At 50.4% G+C, this 16061-nt stretch overlaps 5 protein-coding genes across 5 annotated transcripts; 4 read left to right on the top strand and 1 right to left on the bottom strand.

The window, feature by feature from the left end:
* Positions 1-263: 263 nt before the first annotated feature.
* On the top strand, positions 264-2663 carry KY384_008199 (uncharacterized protein; the record flags this gene model as incomplete). Its single annotated transcript, XM_044816688.1, has 1 exon — positions 264-2663. The coding sequence occupies one exon, from the start codon at positions 264-266 to the stop codon at positions 2661-2663; it is 2400 nt and encodes a 799-aa protein (XP_044666053.1).
* A 1353-nt stretch (positions 2664-4016) lies between these two features.
* On the top strand, positions 4017-4886 carry KY384_008198 (uncharacterized protein; the record flags this gene model as incomplete). The annotated part of the gene is made up of 1 exon (XM_044816687.1): positions 4017-4886. One exon carries the CDS (start codon positions 4017-4019, stop codon positions 4884-4886), a length of 870 nt encoding a protein of 289 aa, XP_044666052.1.
* Positions 4887-5227: 341 nt separating this feature from the next.
* Positions 5228-6538, top strand: KY384_008197 (uncharacterized protein; the record flags this gene model as incomplete). The annotated part of the gene is made up of 1 exon (XM_044816686.1): positions 5228-6538. The coding sequence occupies one exon, from the start codon at positions 5228-5230 to the stop codon at positions 6536-6538; it is 1311 nt and encodes a 436-aa protein (XP_044666051.1).
* Positions 6539-6773: 235 nt separating this feature from the next.
* POB3 (FACT complex subunit) lies at positions 6774-10214 on the bottom strand (the record flags this gene model as incomplete). The annotated part of the gene is made up of 7 exons (XM_044816685.1): positions 6774-7803; positions 7853-8367; positions 8413-8642; positions 9119-9153; positions 9212-9556; positions 9607-9903; positions 9961-10214. The coding sequence occupies 7 exons, from the start codon at positions 10212-10214 to the stop codon at positions 6774-6776; spliced, it is 2706 nt and encodes a 901-aa protein (XP_044666050.1).
* Positions 10215-11592: 1378 nt separating this feature from the next.
* On the top strand, positions 11593-14069 carry KY384_008195 (uncharacterized protein; the record flags this gene model as incomplete). The annotated part of the gene is made up of 2 exons (XM_044816684.1): positions 11593-12156; positions 12216-14069. 2 exons carry the CDS (start codon positions 11593-11595, stop codon positions 14067-14069), a joined length of 2418 nt encoding a protein of 805 aa, XP_044666049.1.
* Positions 14070-16061: the final 1992 nt, after the last annotated feature.

Below are 16061 nucleotides of genomic sequence, written 5' to 3'. Positions count from 1 at the left end.
AAAATCGCTGCTGAAGTGCCGAAGGTCGAACGACGCAATACCAGCCAGACTGTCTACTCTTCGGTCTATATTAAAGTGCAGGGCCAAAGCTCCTCGCTTCACCATTAACGCTCTGATTCATCTCCAAGAACACGAATTTGAGCGGAACACCCTTTGAAGGCCGCACATTTTCTGCCCTCGGGAACGGCCTGTAACCCATGACTTCAAGCACTGCCGGAGCCAGAACGTCAGTCATCTCTCATACGCACCAGTCTTCTCCGTCAATGAGCGGATCATCGCCACCTTCAAGAAGAGACCTCACATCATGGTGGAGTGGCTTCAAGAGGAGGGCTAAGAAAGACGAAGAGAAGGCCGAGCCTCCATCGGGCATCTTTGGAGTGCCACTTGCCACCAGCATCAAATATGCCAATGTCGCTATTTCTCTGACGAATGATAAAGGAGAGAGCTACACCTATGGCTACGTACCAATCGTCATTGCCAAATGCGGCGTTTTCCTCAAAGAGAAAGGGACAGATGTGCACGGTATATTTCGTCTTCCGGGGTCTGCTAAGAGAATAAAAGATCTTCAAGCTGCATTTGACTCACCTGATCGATACGGCAAAGGACTTGATTGGACGGGATTTACTGTCCACGATGCAGCCAGTATCTTTCGCAGATACATTAATACGCTACCGGAGCCTGTGATCCCCTTGGAGTTCTATGACAAGTTCAGAGACGCCATTCGGAATCATGTGAAAGCGGCAACAGGAGACCCAGAAGCACCACCAGATCCCCTTCCCGCAGAGAAATTCGACCACGCGAATGTGATCATAGCGTACCAAAAGCTAATTACAGAAATACCTGCACTAAATCGGCAATTACTGCTCTACCTTCTCGACCTTTTGGCAGTCTTCGCATCGAAATCAGAGGCGAATGGCATGGACTCGTTTAACCTATCCGCCATCTTCCAGCCTGGAATACTTTCGCATCCAAGACACGATCTCGAACCGAAGGAGTACAAACTCAGTCAAAATGTTCTTGTATACCTCATCTTGAACCAGGATCATTTTCTAGTCGGGATGAGCGGAACGGAAGCAGACGAAAAGACAGTTAAAGAAGTGCAGACAGCTGCCCAACGCCAACCCCAGACCCCAACTAAAACCCCTCATGCAGGTCTTGGTCGCTCTGCTTCCAATGCAAGTGCTGGTGCCGATAGTCTTAGGAAACTGGGTGCTCTGAGAAGAAATGCTTCTGCATCCTCGAAGCAATCTAACAGATCCGGCAAGCCTTCGACCGGGTCCCCGGCTCCAAGTAGTCCATTGGCAAACTCAACCTCAGGAGGTGGCGTACATCGAAGCAGTACTTTACCATCCAAAAGGTCTTCCGCTATCGACTCCCCGGCATTCTCGAGACACGCTGGCGCTGAGCCTGGACCGAGGTCTGCCAGCCACTCCCCAGCAAGTAAACCTGCCTCAACTCCTCAGGCGACACCTCCAAAGGCCGAGCCTGATGTTGCGGCTTTGGAGCCAACACCAAACCCACCATCGGCAGCTCTGGCCTCGACTCCGGAAGAGGTCACGAATGCAGCGGGTGACCCCACCCCCTCGCGCAAAGTGAGCCGTGAGATCCCCGCAATAGCGTCAAATGAGAAGCTTCGCCTACAAAAACCCGAGCAAGGTGTGACAACGACCATAACATCAGGAACGCCAACCAAAGACCGGAGATCTCTCTTTGCCAAGTCACCGAATGGCGATAGTGAGCGGAAAGATTTACGGCAGCCGAACAAGCTTAAGAAAAAATCGCGTGCTGGAGAGTCTGCACAGAATGCTAGCGCGCGAAGCTCTTCCCAATCCCTTACGGACAGCGCTAGGGCAGTCGAAAAGCATGTCAAACCGCCTTCAACGCCACCGAAAGATCAGACAAAACCAGCAATTCCTACATTGCTAAGTACGGAAGCGTCCCCGACTGGAGAGGCGCCTCCTCGTTTGGGAGAGCTTGACAAAATGAGTTCCTTTCATGTCTCGAACAAGGGGAGCCGCGAGCCGAGCCCTGCAGTCAAGTCTGCCAAATCTCCTGCGCCCTCACTACATTCTGGTATGGTGACAGAGGAGTCTGAAGTAGAGCACAACGAGAGTGAATTGAGTGAAAAGGGACAGAAAAGAAGAAGTCGTTGGCGGCTGTCGAGTGCTCTGAAGAAAGATCATGAACCTAGCAAAGAAGGTCACCCTGCTACTAGCTTGAGCGCCGTTGCCGTACCTGAAGAAAGCCCTTCAGCGCTGGATAGCCCAGAACGTAAACCTCGAAAATCAGCGACTGAAGGCTCGCAACAAACAACAACAGGGACCGAGGGCTCAACTCCGTCAGCAGCACCTGTTTCCACAAGTGGGTCCACGCCATCCAAAGAACACGAGTCGGAAGACAAGGAGCGCAAAGGGCTATTTGGACGTATAAAAGCCAAAGTTCATCAGTCAAAAGAAGAGCGGAAGGAAAAAGAGCGAGCGAAGAGTCCACCTCCCAAGACTGGCGAGCTGGGGGCCAGCAAGCAGAGCTTGAATGCTATTGCATCGGCATCGGAAGGTTCCACAGGCGAGAAAGCGTCAGAGGCCAAGCCAGAGATCAAGCCCGAGGTTAAAGTTGAGGAAGGACAAGAAAAGGCATCGACAATTGTGACAGAAAAATCATGAGACGAAATAGTGTCACAGCTCTGACGCCCGTTTGCTCATTTGCCGGCCACGGATAGACGACAGTCTTCTAGCCTGTGCGGATAAAAGTGGACGTGACAACGGAATCCGACTGACCAAATCAGGTGTCGCGGTATCTGGCTTTTGTAACGATATGACGGACAATATATGGCGTTTTGGAATGGATACCCCTCTACGTTTATACCCGGGGTTGGGGCAGCTCCGCAACCTCATCTCTTCTTGGATACATGTTGGCGCACCCTAGCAGGCGGCTGTATACTTGGTATGGGATGGATTGCCTTCAGGATGGGGCTATTATTCTCCAAGCACGCTTGGCATTGGAGGCCTTTTGGCAGCGTACGGGGGTGGGTTTACAAAAACCGGTTGGTAGTCATATACAAAATGAGTGAGTGGCTGACCGTCTTCGCAATTGTTTTCGAGAAGAGGCTTTAATAAACACGTTCTTGATATCTTCATTTTAATACATCTCATATTTCCATGCCCTGTAAATTGCTCCCGTCACTTCTGCTTCATTTGTCTAGACCTGTCCCCATTTGGCTGTGGCGCTCCATAGTCCGCCAAGTTAAACCTTTTTCAGGCTTGCTCCTTGATTTCTTAAGACGACGTTCACGAGCAGTTGAGGCCCGAGTTGAATCAAACCCACGACATACTGGCGACAGAATTGAACGACGTGATGTGCAAGATCCAAAGCTGAATTGACCTGACGTAACATACGCAGACGAAGTGGGTGAAAAGACGGTCCTAAAATAGTAAGCAGATCATGGGCGGCTAGTGGGGAGCTTGGCTCGTATTTAGGATTCCCATAGTGGCCTAGCATCGACATTCCCAAACACCTCACCGTACCCTCCCCCCATCACCTGATCATTAATTACCCTATGGCCTTATCATTATTATTCCTCAATGCGAAGTCAATGGCGGCGGTCAGAAGCACACACTGATCGATAAATCTCTCAAGAAGTCTGCCTTTCTATTTCTTCATTTCTTGCTTCTGCTGTACGAATTGGAGCATTTGACTTCAACAAGTTATAAGTCAGCTAGCTGCAGCAGCAAGGGTTCGTCATAAGTGGGTCCATCACTGCGTGAACCCGACCTGCAGCCAGCAGGCCTCTCCTTCCACCACATAATTCTTCCTGTGCATACCTCCATCCACCTTCAATTCGACATCGTCACTCGTTAGAAACCCTGAGCGTGGGAGGAAGGTACGTTCCACATCCTCACCTGTCTACCTTCAGAATCCAATGAACCTACCCCATCGCGTTGCTGCAGCAAATAGGAGATCAAAACTAATTGATGTCGAACAGTACAATCAATAATCCACAATCGAGACAGCACAGTATGGCTTCAATACGTAGCATCATCCAATGCATCTTACTCCTCACCCTCACACGACCTTCTATCTCTACCGAAGCAAACGATCAAGACCAGGAGACTCAAGTTGACCAAGATGCATTTCAACATCTTCTAGCCCAGGTCGACCCACCAGCCCTACATGCCGCCCTTCACGACTTCTCCCCCAGAAAGTTCGCCCATGGGATGTTTCCTGAAGATCGGACAGCGGTCGAGGCTATACACAGGGAGGAGCCCGACATTGCAACCGGCATACTGAAGATGGCCAAACTTGGCAAACGTCAGGTCGCAAATGGAACCCTCACAACATCCACATCTCCACCGGAATCCCAGGTACCAGCTACCACGCGGGTGGCTCCAGTGCCTCAAGGCTCTGAGACTTCTTCCTCTGCAGTAGAAAGCTTTCAAAGCACGCTTGCAACCCAGACATCAAGCCCAGCCGTCAACTCGCCAACGCCTACGTCGTCTGGTTCTGCATCTCTCACAGCAGGTCAGGTCGTCACCACCACTAACGCCGCTGGCTTGACAATCGTTTCAACCGTCGGAGGGGGTGCAACCACCCTATCACCTTCTGCTTCGTCTTCATCCGGCCCAGTTCAGGGTCCATCTTCAATCACCTCAACTCTTCTGCACACAAGTACATTACCTAATGGCGACCAATCAACGATCACAGCGATCACAGTGGTCGCACCTAGCGCGGGAGCCGAGACACCCTCCGGTACCGCTGGTGCGGGCGCAGGAAAGACTACCAGCGGACAGCCTGGGTTACAGACAGGCGAAGCAGCAATGACGAGAGGCTGCGGCAAGGAGATGGTTGTGGTCTTGGGAGCGGCTGTGGGTGTTGCATTCATGCTATGACGATGGTGGGAACAGAAACGCCTGTGGATTGGGGGACCGGCAACGAGTATATGCATTATGGGAGTCTCAAGCAATCTTTGCAGTGAAAATACGAGCGTGCAAGCGTACAAGCGTTGAAGCGATTTATTCATTCCGAAAAGCATGCAGCCGATAGGGTTGATAATGTAATAGTAGAGAGCATAAGCACAGCGACTGTTCAAGCGTAAGGAAACCGATCAATCATGCAGAAACTTAATTATGCAGACTTGTCTTCATCGGCTTCCAAATTTTTATTCCCTTTCAATCAGTGTCTCTGACACTTGGACCGCACAACCTTCATCATCAACCATGTCCTCACTTCAATGCCTCAAAAGCACTCTCGCCCTACTTCCAAACATACAAAGAAATCCCTACCTAATCGACCATCCACCAAACCCCATACTGAATCATCCCCTCCACCGCAAGCCCCACCATCACCACCCCTAATCCTCCCGCGAGAAATCCAACAATCCATCCGCGACATCTACAGCACCACTTTCTTCCCTCCTCCCAAAACCCCGACCCTCACAGCTCTTCCTGAATCTACACCTACACACGGCTCTTCCCCCACCACCAGCGCCGATAGTGCCTCTATCGCTCCGCCCTTGCCCTCTTTAGACGAAACAAAGACAACAATACAGCAAGTGAAGACGCACCTGTATAACAGAGACTTCGAGCGCGCTTTTGGGGCGGACGATTTCAGGAGAGCGTACGCGGCGAGATGGAGTCCAGGGAGAGCGGCGGGGTATGCGGCTATTTTTGGGGAGGTTGATTTGTTTGGGCTGAGGGGGGCTGGCTTGGGTCTTGGAGGATGTGGGGAATTGGGGATTGGCAATGGGGAAGGGGATGGTGACGATGGCCAGAGGGGTCATGTAGGGGGAGAGACAGGGGGGGAGACAAGTGGTGAGGAGGGGGTGAAGGTTGTGTGTGTAGGGGGAGGTGGAGGAGCTGAACTCGTGGGCTTATCGAGCTACTTTCACCAGCATGGTAGCAATGGCGTGAATGCGGGGAAAGGAAAAGAGAACGAGGGAGGGAAGAAACAAAGGGTGGTGGATATCACACTCCTCGATATCGCAGACTGGTCATCCATCACCGCTGCCCTCACGTCCGCCCTCACCTTCGCCGGCCAATCATTCCTTCCCTCTCTGAGAACCCGGTTTGAAAAGCAAGACATCTTCACCTTATCCTACGAGGAAATCGAGCGCCTTTTTACAGGCGTGCAGCTCGTGACGGTGGGTTTCACGCTTAATGAGCTGTACACGACGTCCTTGAGCAGGACTACGGCCTTTTTGCTAAGTCTGACCAACGTGCTGGAGCCCGGCGCTGGCTTGTTGGTCGTGGATGGCGCGGGGAGTTATGCTAGTATTAATCTGGGGAAGGGGGAGAGGGTTGGGGAAGGGAGAAAAGAGAAGAGATATCCGATGGGTTGGCTGGTGGATAGGACGTTGCTTGTTAGTGCTGCCAGTGGGGAGGGGGGCGGGGAAGGGGATGGGGAAAAAGGGAGGGGAAAGAAGGCGAGGTGGGAAAAGGAGCTGTGTTGGGACAGTAGATGGTTTAGGCTCGCTGAGGGGTTGAGGTATCCGTTACCTCTGGAGGATATGCGGATGCAGATGCTTTTATATCGAAGGGTATGAAGGCGAATGGTGCAACATCAGGTGTGATTTGCCGAAAAACACAGCACAAGCAAGAATGTGTTGATGAGAGCCCGTTCAATTTCCTGCATATTGAGAAATATCTTGATACGTGAGATGTATCCAACCCTTCCCTAGGGATCTGGAGGGCTGGTCTTCATAGATAGACCATTTGATGTCAGACGCCGTCGCAATGCCGTCAAAGACATGAGACTAAAGGTTCAATGAGATACTCCCCTTACTTCCCCGTCTTAACCTTCTTCTTTTTCGGCTCCACACTCCTCTCATTCCCATTGACACCATTCGCCTCCTCCCCATCCGCATCACCCATTTCCACATCACTCCCACTCCCACTCCCGGAGCTCGAGTGCGCAGAATCATACTCCTCCGCCACATCACTATCACTCCCACTCTGAAAGTCCTCGTCCGCACTCTCACTATCCTCATCCGCGCTCCCTCGATCCGGATTCCCCTGCACCACCTCGTCCTCACTACTATTGATATCCGCATCATTCAGCGCAGCCTGAATCAAGGCGCTCGAATCCTCCAGCATCTCATTCCGCACCTTCAACCCCTTCGCCTGGAAGAAATCCTCTAGCGGCTTCTGCTCCTCCCGGTTGATGTTGCTGAATTGATGTTCAGTGCCCCCTGATTTCATCATGATGGAGATGTCGAACGTCCGGGATGCGGACACGGCGCCGCCTACGCGCGACATGACGATCATGGAGATGTTGTCGAAGGGAATGTAGGTGGAGGGTTTGGGGATGAACATGAAGGATTTGTCGAGGCAGAAGAGGTGCCCTTCGTTGGCTTTGATGCTGCATTTTACCCCGGATTGTTGATGGTGCGATACGAAGTCTTTGGAAGGGGTGACTACTTTCTTGCCGGCGAGGCCTCGGAATATTTGGGCGACAACGCTGTGTTGGGGTGCTTCGTAGCGGGATTGCAGCTTGCCTTTGTAGTTGCCTTCGAGGAGTTCGCTGGTGTTGTCAGTGATCCGTGAGACTAGGTCTAAAAAGGAGAGACTCACTCTGTCATGTTGAGTTCGATTATCACTTCCTCTTCTCTTTTGAATTGCATGACTAAAAAGGATATCTGGTCTGACCTTGGCGTAAGGGGGGTCAAGACCTATAGTGATTAAGGTATGCATGTCGTCTGGTTTCGGTAGAAGCATGAATTTCTTGATATGGTCGTACTGGATCTTGTAGTCGTAGGTTTTACCTCGTAATCGGAAGGAGTTTTCGTACATATCAACATCGAATCGACCTCTGTTTGCCATTAGTCCAACATTTCATGACACGAACGATGTTATCGTACCTTGGTGTTAGATGTAGGACATCCAAGAATGTCGCAAAAGTATCTCCAGCGACCTCCCCAATCTCGGCTTTGTCCATTAGTGTATCGTAGAAAACATTGGCCGCATTCTGTTCCTCCACGTCTTCACCGTCTACGCTTTTTTCATCCCCTTCATCGTCCCCTTCTTTCTTTGTCACTGTTCCGGGAATATAGAACCTCATCTCCACGAGCTGATCTTTGCCCGCACCAGCTTTGCGCCCTCTCGCTCTTGCCCCACCCAAGTCGCCGTTTGTGCCTGTTTCACTGCCGTTGGCTGGAAGTGAGAATTCAACCGCCACTTCATTCTTTCCTGCCAAGTTCGTGTTCACTATCTCTGAATATGGGACTTCAAATGCGGGGCGGTTTTGAACGTTGAAAGAGAGCTCCGCTTTGCCAAAGTCTGCTTTACCCCAATTCCAGCCGCGCAGATTGTGTTCTTTATTCTCGAGGTTGATGCCATAGAACAGTTTGAAGACTTTCGCTGTGCGATCGAAGTCCTGCAGTCGGTGAGCTTGCGCTCCTCAAGTGAGAAGAGACTTTACGTCTTGTTCAAAGCCATCCAACTGGATTACGCCGGCATTTCTTGAGAGAATTTTTAATTCGAAGCCTTTGGCTGCTCTACTCCATTGCACAGCTGTTATGTTGCTTGCATCTAAAGTGAAGGTGTCACCGCCGCCTGAGGGTTTCCATCCAAGGCCGGTTTCAGCAATCCTGCATTTACCAGGTTGCTTTGAAAGATCTAGGTATATTCGCTCGAAAGCTTCCATAGTACCTGAACTTTTAGTAGCGCACTGATTTATGGATCAGGTAGCGAGAATGGAGGATCTTGAAGACCGAATCCCTCTTTATGTGAAAAAAGTTTGATATCAAGTCGCGTTGGAGGTCGCGTAAAGTGGCTGCTGACTAAGCTTGAACTTCTATAACTTTTGCGATTAACAGCACCAAGACTGAGACTTCCTAAGGTATTCACTCAAAAGAGGGTCTCCTCTTCTACTGCAGTCTACTCTTTAGGAAACCCTTGTGTGTAGAACAGTACTCAAATGAGCACAGACACCCATCTTTCTCATAAATCGATGGCGATAAATGTGCTATGATGCAGTATCGATTCCCACAGAACCACTTCAAATGTCCAGTTTAGCATGTCGTCTACACGACAAGAAAGAGAGCATTCCCAAAGGTGTTGGGTTTGAGACTTTTGATTGTATTCTGACTTCAACAATATGAATGACAGTCAGGATCTATGCCTACACTGAGAAAGACAGCCTGCTTCCACCATGGGAGCGCTGAGATACGAGTAACGTTGCAATAAATTCCACATTAATTTCTCCATTTGTATTTCACCGAGCCGATCCATATGCTTCGTCATCGTTCATTGAGACATGGTGTTTCAATGTAATCCCCAAATTTCCTTGCCTCTCCGGTGCTTTCCCGTTATTCTGAGTTTCCTTTTTGGGAGCGGCTTTCTGCTGGATCCCTTTCCTTGACAGCTTGTTGAATGCCATTGTTCTAGGCGTTGTCGGACTTTTCAAGCCACCGGCAGTACCTGGTGTCTTTGGTGCCTCAAGCATTTCCCATGGCTGATAACGAGCTTCCTGATCTGAAAGTTTGGAGCGTCGAGACTCACGGAAATCTTTCGTTGGATACAGCGAAAATATTGTGAGAATAATGTAGCCGACTTGAATGGCGCTATATGAATGGTCAGTTGGGCGAGCATCACGGTTATAGTTTGAACGAACCATAGAATTACTGTGATTGCGAAAGCCGATTTCGCTTGCTTGCAATACCCATTCAAATCCGGATTAACCTCACCACAGCTTTTTGTTATATACCAAGGCGCCCCAGGTTGTGGATGTGCGGGATCGCTCATGTCCGACGCAGCTTGATTGTGGATGGCGACGGCCCAGACTGCAGCAAGTCCGGCATGCACAAACAGTGATATAATCGGAAGAAATATATGCATCACAGTCGCGATGATTTTGAGTAGAAGAGCGAAGATGGAGACCACCGAGACAATGACGTTAAAGTACGTTGTGCTGGGTTTCGTCAGCTGTTTTCTTCATAACAAGGAGCAGATATGGATGGATGCATACAAGTTGCTCCATGGCAATGGTGCATCAACTGGCTTGTAGTTGGCGTACGAGTAGATGATCTGGTCAGGACTGCTGTTCCATCCGTGGTCGCTACCCTCTTGCCAGAACTTCGTGCGATATAAATCTGGCTGTGATATACCGTACAGAGCGAGAGCAGGAACGGCGCAAATGAGTTCAAAGATGAAAAGAGCTCGTAGTGCTCTTGGTGTTCTCCATTTCCTTGGGATGGCGCCGTAACAGGATCGTAAAGTCATGGTGAGATCAATGCTCGAGATCCTCAATTCATAAGTTCGTCGTCGACCAAGGCACTTGAGGGCAGGGCCTGGCAGTCTGGGTTCGTCGTGTAGAGGTGGCTCAATGAAGTGGAGGTCGACAGGAGGTCATTTCGCAGGGAATCCTGTGTCTTCCGCCCATGTGAAAGGGTCTTCGGAGTCAGCGCCAATTGTAGACTCGAGCTGCATGATAGCCGCCGGTGAAAGAGCTTGGAGAGGGGGAGAACAGCGATCATCCTTTTGATTGGGCAGATCACAGTGAGCACTAATGCATACAAAGAATAGCGCATTGTGGGATGGCGGCCCAGACCGATTGAGACAGAACAAGGCGGAAACATCTTGTCGTCTTCCATCACAAACGCATTATTGTGATATCTATTATCTTTCGCGGCGCTCAGCATGTCGCGCATCCGCCTTCGGTAGGACAAAAGCTGGCGTGGAAGGTACACGCTTGTGTTATTGTACCCACGAAGCACATGGAAACGGTGCACTGAAGCACGTCAAAGTTCTTTGACCAGAAAACATTGAGATGTAGACATGTTCATTCCAGGCTATGAGATAGCGTGCTTCTGTAGAATAAAGAGTAGCTGGAAAAGATTGATGGAACGATTCACAGCATCGAAGTGCCCAGGCTTGTGACACGGTTCGTTTATACGTCCATAGAGAGTAATAAAGACAACCAGACACCTCATCGACCTACTACTTTCAGAGTAGAACTTTTGATTTTGCTCCACAGATATGCTCCACGGGTCCAGAAGTGGAACTGATGCTTGAAGCTTCCTGCGCCACAGAATACGGTAGTGTTGAGACGTGACTGATAAAGCAAGCAAGTATATAATGCATCCTTACTGTTCAGCTATCGGCAGCGACGCTTATTCTACTGCTTTTGTTTGCTTGCTTGCTCATATTATTGTAGCAAGAATTCACCATTCGACGCTCAAGAAAGCATGGGATGTATTGTACGCGTGGTTTTGGTGGAGGAGGGCTTGTGCGGGCGTGGGACTAGTGCGGGAAAATCTTATCGATGACCGTTGCCCTAGCAAATAGCCCTAAATACTGCACCAAGGCCCGGATTTCCAAGTATCCAAGAGCTTGGTTACAAGTCGATCTTGCGTGGAGAAGTTTCAACAAGCCTTTTGTGAATCATTTGCATACCAAAGCATTGGGCAAACCCAGAAAATATTTCTCAGACGGAGGTTCTTGTCCTTTCCCACCCAAAATTACGAATTCCGTTCTGGTGGCAAGCTTGAAAAACCAGGGAGTCGCTGAAAGCAATCGGAATCCTCAGATTTAAAGAATTGCCGCATGAGTTTCCTCTAGATTCTGGAGATCCTAGGGTCTCCATAGAGGATATCCAAAGATGTCAGACTCTCCACAAGAAGCTCCTGCAGGAAGCAGCTCGTACAAGTCTGATACAATGACTGTTGGAGACGGAACATGGGACACATCCAGGAATGCTTTCCTGTTACCAAATCTCGTAGGCCTTAATTTCGAGACGATGCGTTACAATGGTATGAGTTTAGGAAATCCCAGCGACTTTCGCTTATCTAATTGTGTCCTAGGCATGGGAAACCGTTTCCGAGAACTTCCAGGATACCACAGTCTAATCCGAGCACATGGAACCATCGCTGCTATCACATTCCTGGCCATCGTCCCAGCCGCAATTCTAGTCTCTAGATTCTATACTCGATATCCAAGAAGAGCTGTAAGGATACACATATGGCTTAACATACTCGCCGTCCTGTTGGTTACTGTGATCTTCATCCTCGGGAATATTGCCGTGGGTCCGACAAGACGCCTTTCGAATCCGCATCACGGTGTTGGGACTGCCATATTCGTTCTCACTCTTGTAGGCTTCATACAAGGCTGGTGGATACATCGCAAACATAAGAGGAATTCTTCGGAGGAGCCACTAGGAGTTACGGTGCGTAATATTTGGTCTGCTGATTTTCTTCAGGGTAATCAGTACTGACTCGACTACAGCTTCACAATTGGCTTGGGCGCGTCACAGCCCTGCTAGGACTGGCACAGATACCCTTAGGACTTACGCTTTACGGTGCTCCCAAAGTCCTTTTCATATTGTATGCTCTAGCGGCATTTCTTCTCCTTGTAACCTACTTTTGGTTGACCCGCATACGCGTCAAGCATTATGGTGGAACGGACTACGACAGCAGATACAGTTACGGCCCGTCAAGTGTAGCTGACGATAGAAGACGGCGCAGCGGATCGGGCAGCTGGCTCAAACCTGCGCTTGCCGGGGCAGGAGTGTACGCAATCGCTAACAAGCTGCGGCGAAGGTCAAAAGATCGAGCAGAAGGCCGCCCTGGACCAGAGGTCGTGGGATCGCGTCGAAACTCACTTGATGACGAAAAATATTCGGAATATAGTCGGGAGTTCAGATGGGAAGACCGATTACTGAGAGTCGCAGCACCCATAGGCCTCGGAAGCCTAGTCACCAGGTATTATGATAGGAGATATCACGAGCGCAACAGCGATGTAAGCTCGTATCGCCCTCCACTTGGCGGAGCAACTCCTATCAACGACCCAAGATATGGACCGGCGCCTCCAGCGGTGCCTTTGCCCTTCGGCCAGCCATTACCACCAGCGCCTGGCCCGTATGGACAACCCGCACCTTTAGCTAGTACTCAGATACCTCCACCTGCGCCCTACACCAGCGAGCATCACCCGTTAAATCGTACTCACTCACGAGAAAGCTCTTATTCGTCCACCCTACCAAGTGCTAGTGGAGAAGCTCAAAGGCCACATCGTGTTCGAGATGGACTCGCGACTCTAGGCGCGGCTGGACTGGCGAAGAACATCTGGGATAGATTGCGCGGCGGAGGAGGAGATCGTCGCCTGCATCAAGAGCAAGATGCTCGAATGCATGGTCAGCGTTTCACAGGTGATGGACGGCCTGCGCGGCACCATCGCCCAGGAATGTCGAGTATTAGCAGCGAAGCATCGTATGCCGCTCCGCACCCGACAAATGCACAGGGGATACCTCCCATACCCGCTGGTACGTATCCAAATGCTGGAGTCATACCAGGCGCCGGGGCCACTCGGGAGGCGGAAAGGGATCATCATTCAGAGCTTCCTCTTGGAGGCGTGCCTCGACGAACGGACATGCCTGCAATACCGCCCGATCCGCAGGGCGTCCTTCACCACGAATCTTCTAGCTCAGACGCATTCAGTTCACCTGGAAGGGGCGATCGTCACAATCGTCGCTCAGGGCGTGGCATTGCCCCCTTGGCGGGAGCTACTGTTGCAGAAGCATCTACCAGCCGACAAGATACGCAGGCGCGACATCAATCTACCAGCGCAGGTGAAGACAGCGGCGTCACATCTCCGCCGGTTAGCGTCAAAGTCAAGATGCACAAGGATGGTCGCAACATCACACTCAGTCGGCTACCAGAAGCAGAAGCTGAGGCGCGACGTCGAGCTCGACAAGGCGCAAATGCCAGCGAAAGCACGCTTAGCGGCGAAGGTGGCGGTGGCTCGCGCTTTAGGCGGCGTGAGGCTCAAGACCGACAGAATGCGGAGGCCATGAGGATCGAGAGCGAGAGACTTGCCGCTGCCAGGAATGAAGCACTATCGTCGAGTCCAAACGTACCACCAGTGACGCCTGTCAACTTACCACCTCCGCCACCAATCCCAGAAAGCTCAGGCTCAGCAAGGCCGCCTGCTAGCGGAAGTGTCGGTAGCCCACAGACTTACGACACGGACATCAGTACTGACTATGCAAACAATCGACGACGGAGAAGGGCCGAAAGGGCAAGAATAAAGCAAGCCAAGGAGGAAAGAGAGGCGAAAACGGGCAAAACTGTGGGTTTTGAGTAGATTCACGAGCTAAGTGCGACGACAGTTACAGTCTATTTGCGAAGTATTGGACAGCGCGGCGTTCTCAAGGTGAGCACTGACATCAGTGGTACATGTCTGTCAACTATTATTATGTAGATAGATTGGGACATATAACGGTACAGACGAATAACAAATCACACCATTGCCCCTTTTTCGGCAGGCGTTGTTAACCGCTAAAACCTTCCCTCTCCGCTCTAGCCCTCAGCACGTACCATCGTATCCACACATATTCCACTTCTACAACCTACGACTTTGCGTTGTCGGATGTTCCCATGTCGCTCTCACCACGCTGGCTTTCGGAGCTCAAATCGCGGATAGGGAAATGCATCATTTTTGGACTCTCAAATGCACAAATCGACGAAGCTGGGGAAATACTCAGATTAGTGACGAAGAATTGGAGGGAGCTACTGGTTGGATCGGAAGGGTATCTAACAGGCAGAAGGAGGGCGGGGATTGAAGGACGGCAGGTTGCGTGGGGTGATATGGTGAGTGAAAAGCTGTTGAGAGGACAACATGCTAAGGGAGATGGGTAATGGTAGGATGTCATGGTAGGTGCATTGATTTCTTTTATGGGTTTGTTTCTACTGCACGTGTCTTTTGCCCCAGCTATCATGAACGGATCCTATTCGAAGGCAATCATTTGTGGGAGGTTTCGGGCTTTTCGTATTTCCTTCATGCGGTGTGTCGAAAGCAGGTGCCTCAGGGACTTCCTTGCGTATCCCCCCGTTGACGCTGCCATTGCCAATCCTTCGAGATATTCCAAGACTTGGTGTCTAATTTGCACAAGGGTATCACCGCCCTCGTCTCCATATGATTTGCATGTTTGACCATTCAGTCAAGGTCATGTCAATAATGTGGAATACGTCCGCTTCGCTGAATCCGGGCGGATCAATTGGGTACAGAACTTTGCCCGTTATATCGACCCCATGCACAAGCAAGAATGGTCAGAGCTCTGCACGTCAAGTGGCGTTGGCTTGATATTACGAAATATCAATGTTGAATACAAATTCGTGCGTACTGAAATCTCCTGACCTTCTTCCTACGTCCCTTTGACCCTTTGCAGCCTATGAAATTTCCAGATAGATATTCGGTCTATCACAAGTTACGCTCTCCACCTTCGCTGAACGCCGATTACTTCATTTTAGATGTTCTGATTCTGTCAGAGAGACATCAGAGACCTGCGGCTCGGTGCACGGAAGACATTGTAGTGTATGACTATCGTCAAGGTAGGAGATCACCTTTGAAGGCGTTTATGCAAGACAAGTTTCAAGAGAGCTTCGCCCTCCAGGAAGCAGGCAAGAGGCGCAATGAGGCAAGGGTGCGGGAGGTGTTGCAACGGGTAGACATATTGGAGAAGAGAAGCTGGAAACAGCCTGATGCTGTTGAGGATGTAGGGATTCCATATCAGTAGTGCCCAGAGAGCCAGCAATGTCCAGCTGAATGTTGTTGTCTCAGTCTATTGTTCAGCCGACGAGGCTCAAGCGGGAGGTACAAGCCAAAATTCATCATGCACTGTCGATCATCGACTGGTACCTCTGGACAATCCCTTCTGAATTTGACGATCAGCTTTCGATCATTCGCCAGGGGTTGGGACCACTTTTGAGGTGCTCATGAGAGTTTGTGATATATGGAGAAATTCTTTGCAGCAAACAGCGGTCAGCGAACGTAACACATAATAGAAAACAGATTTGAGCAAAAAGCCCGAGCTTGGTCTCGCAATTGTGCTGTGCAACCTAAGTTGTGATTTGCTCTGCCGCCCGCGCAAAGATTGCTTACCGAACAAACCTCAGACCTCAGGCGGAAGTAATCCCACGATGATTCTTGCCAGTTGCAATCATTAACGTCCCCACCACTTGAGATCTTATTCTCCATTTGAGACATCATTTAACGTCCGCAATTGAATGCGAGACTCCTCGGCAGCATCCTTCAAGCTGGCTGGGAAAGTCTCGGATTAGGCTGACTTTCTGCTTC

Source organism: Bacidia gigantensis, assembly GCF_019456465.1.
Source record: "Bacidia gigantensis strain McMullin 20006 chromosome Unknown contig_295, whole genome shotgun sequence".
Lineage (NCBI taxonomy): Eukaryota > Fungi > Ascomycota > Lecanoromycetes > Lecanorales > Ramalinaceae > Bacidia > Bacidia gigantensis.
Note: the sequence above shows the minus strand (reverse complement) of the source record. Positions and strands in the feature narration are given on the sequence as shown.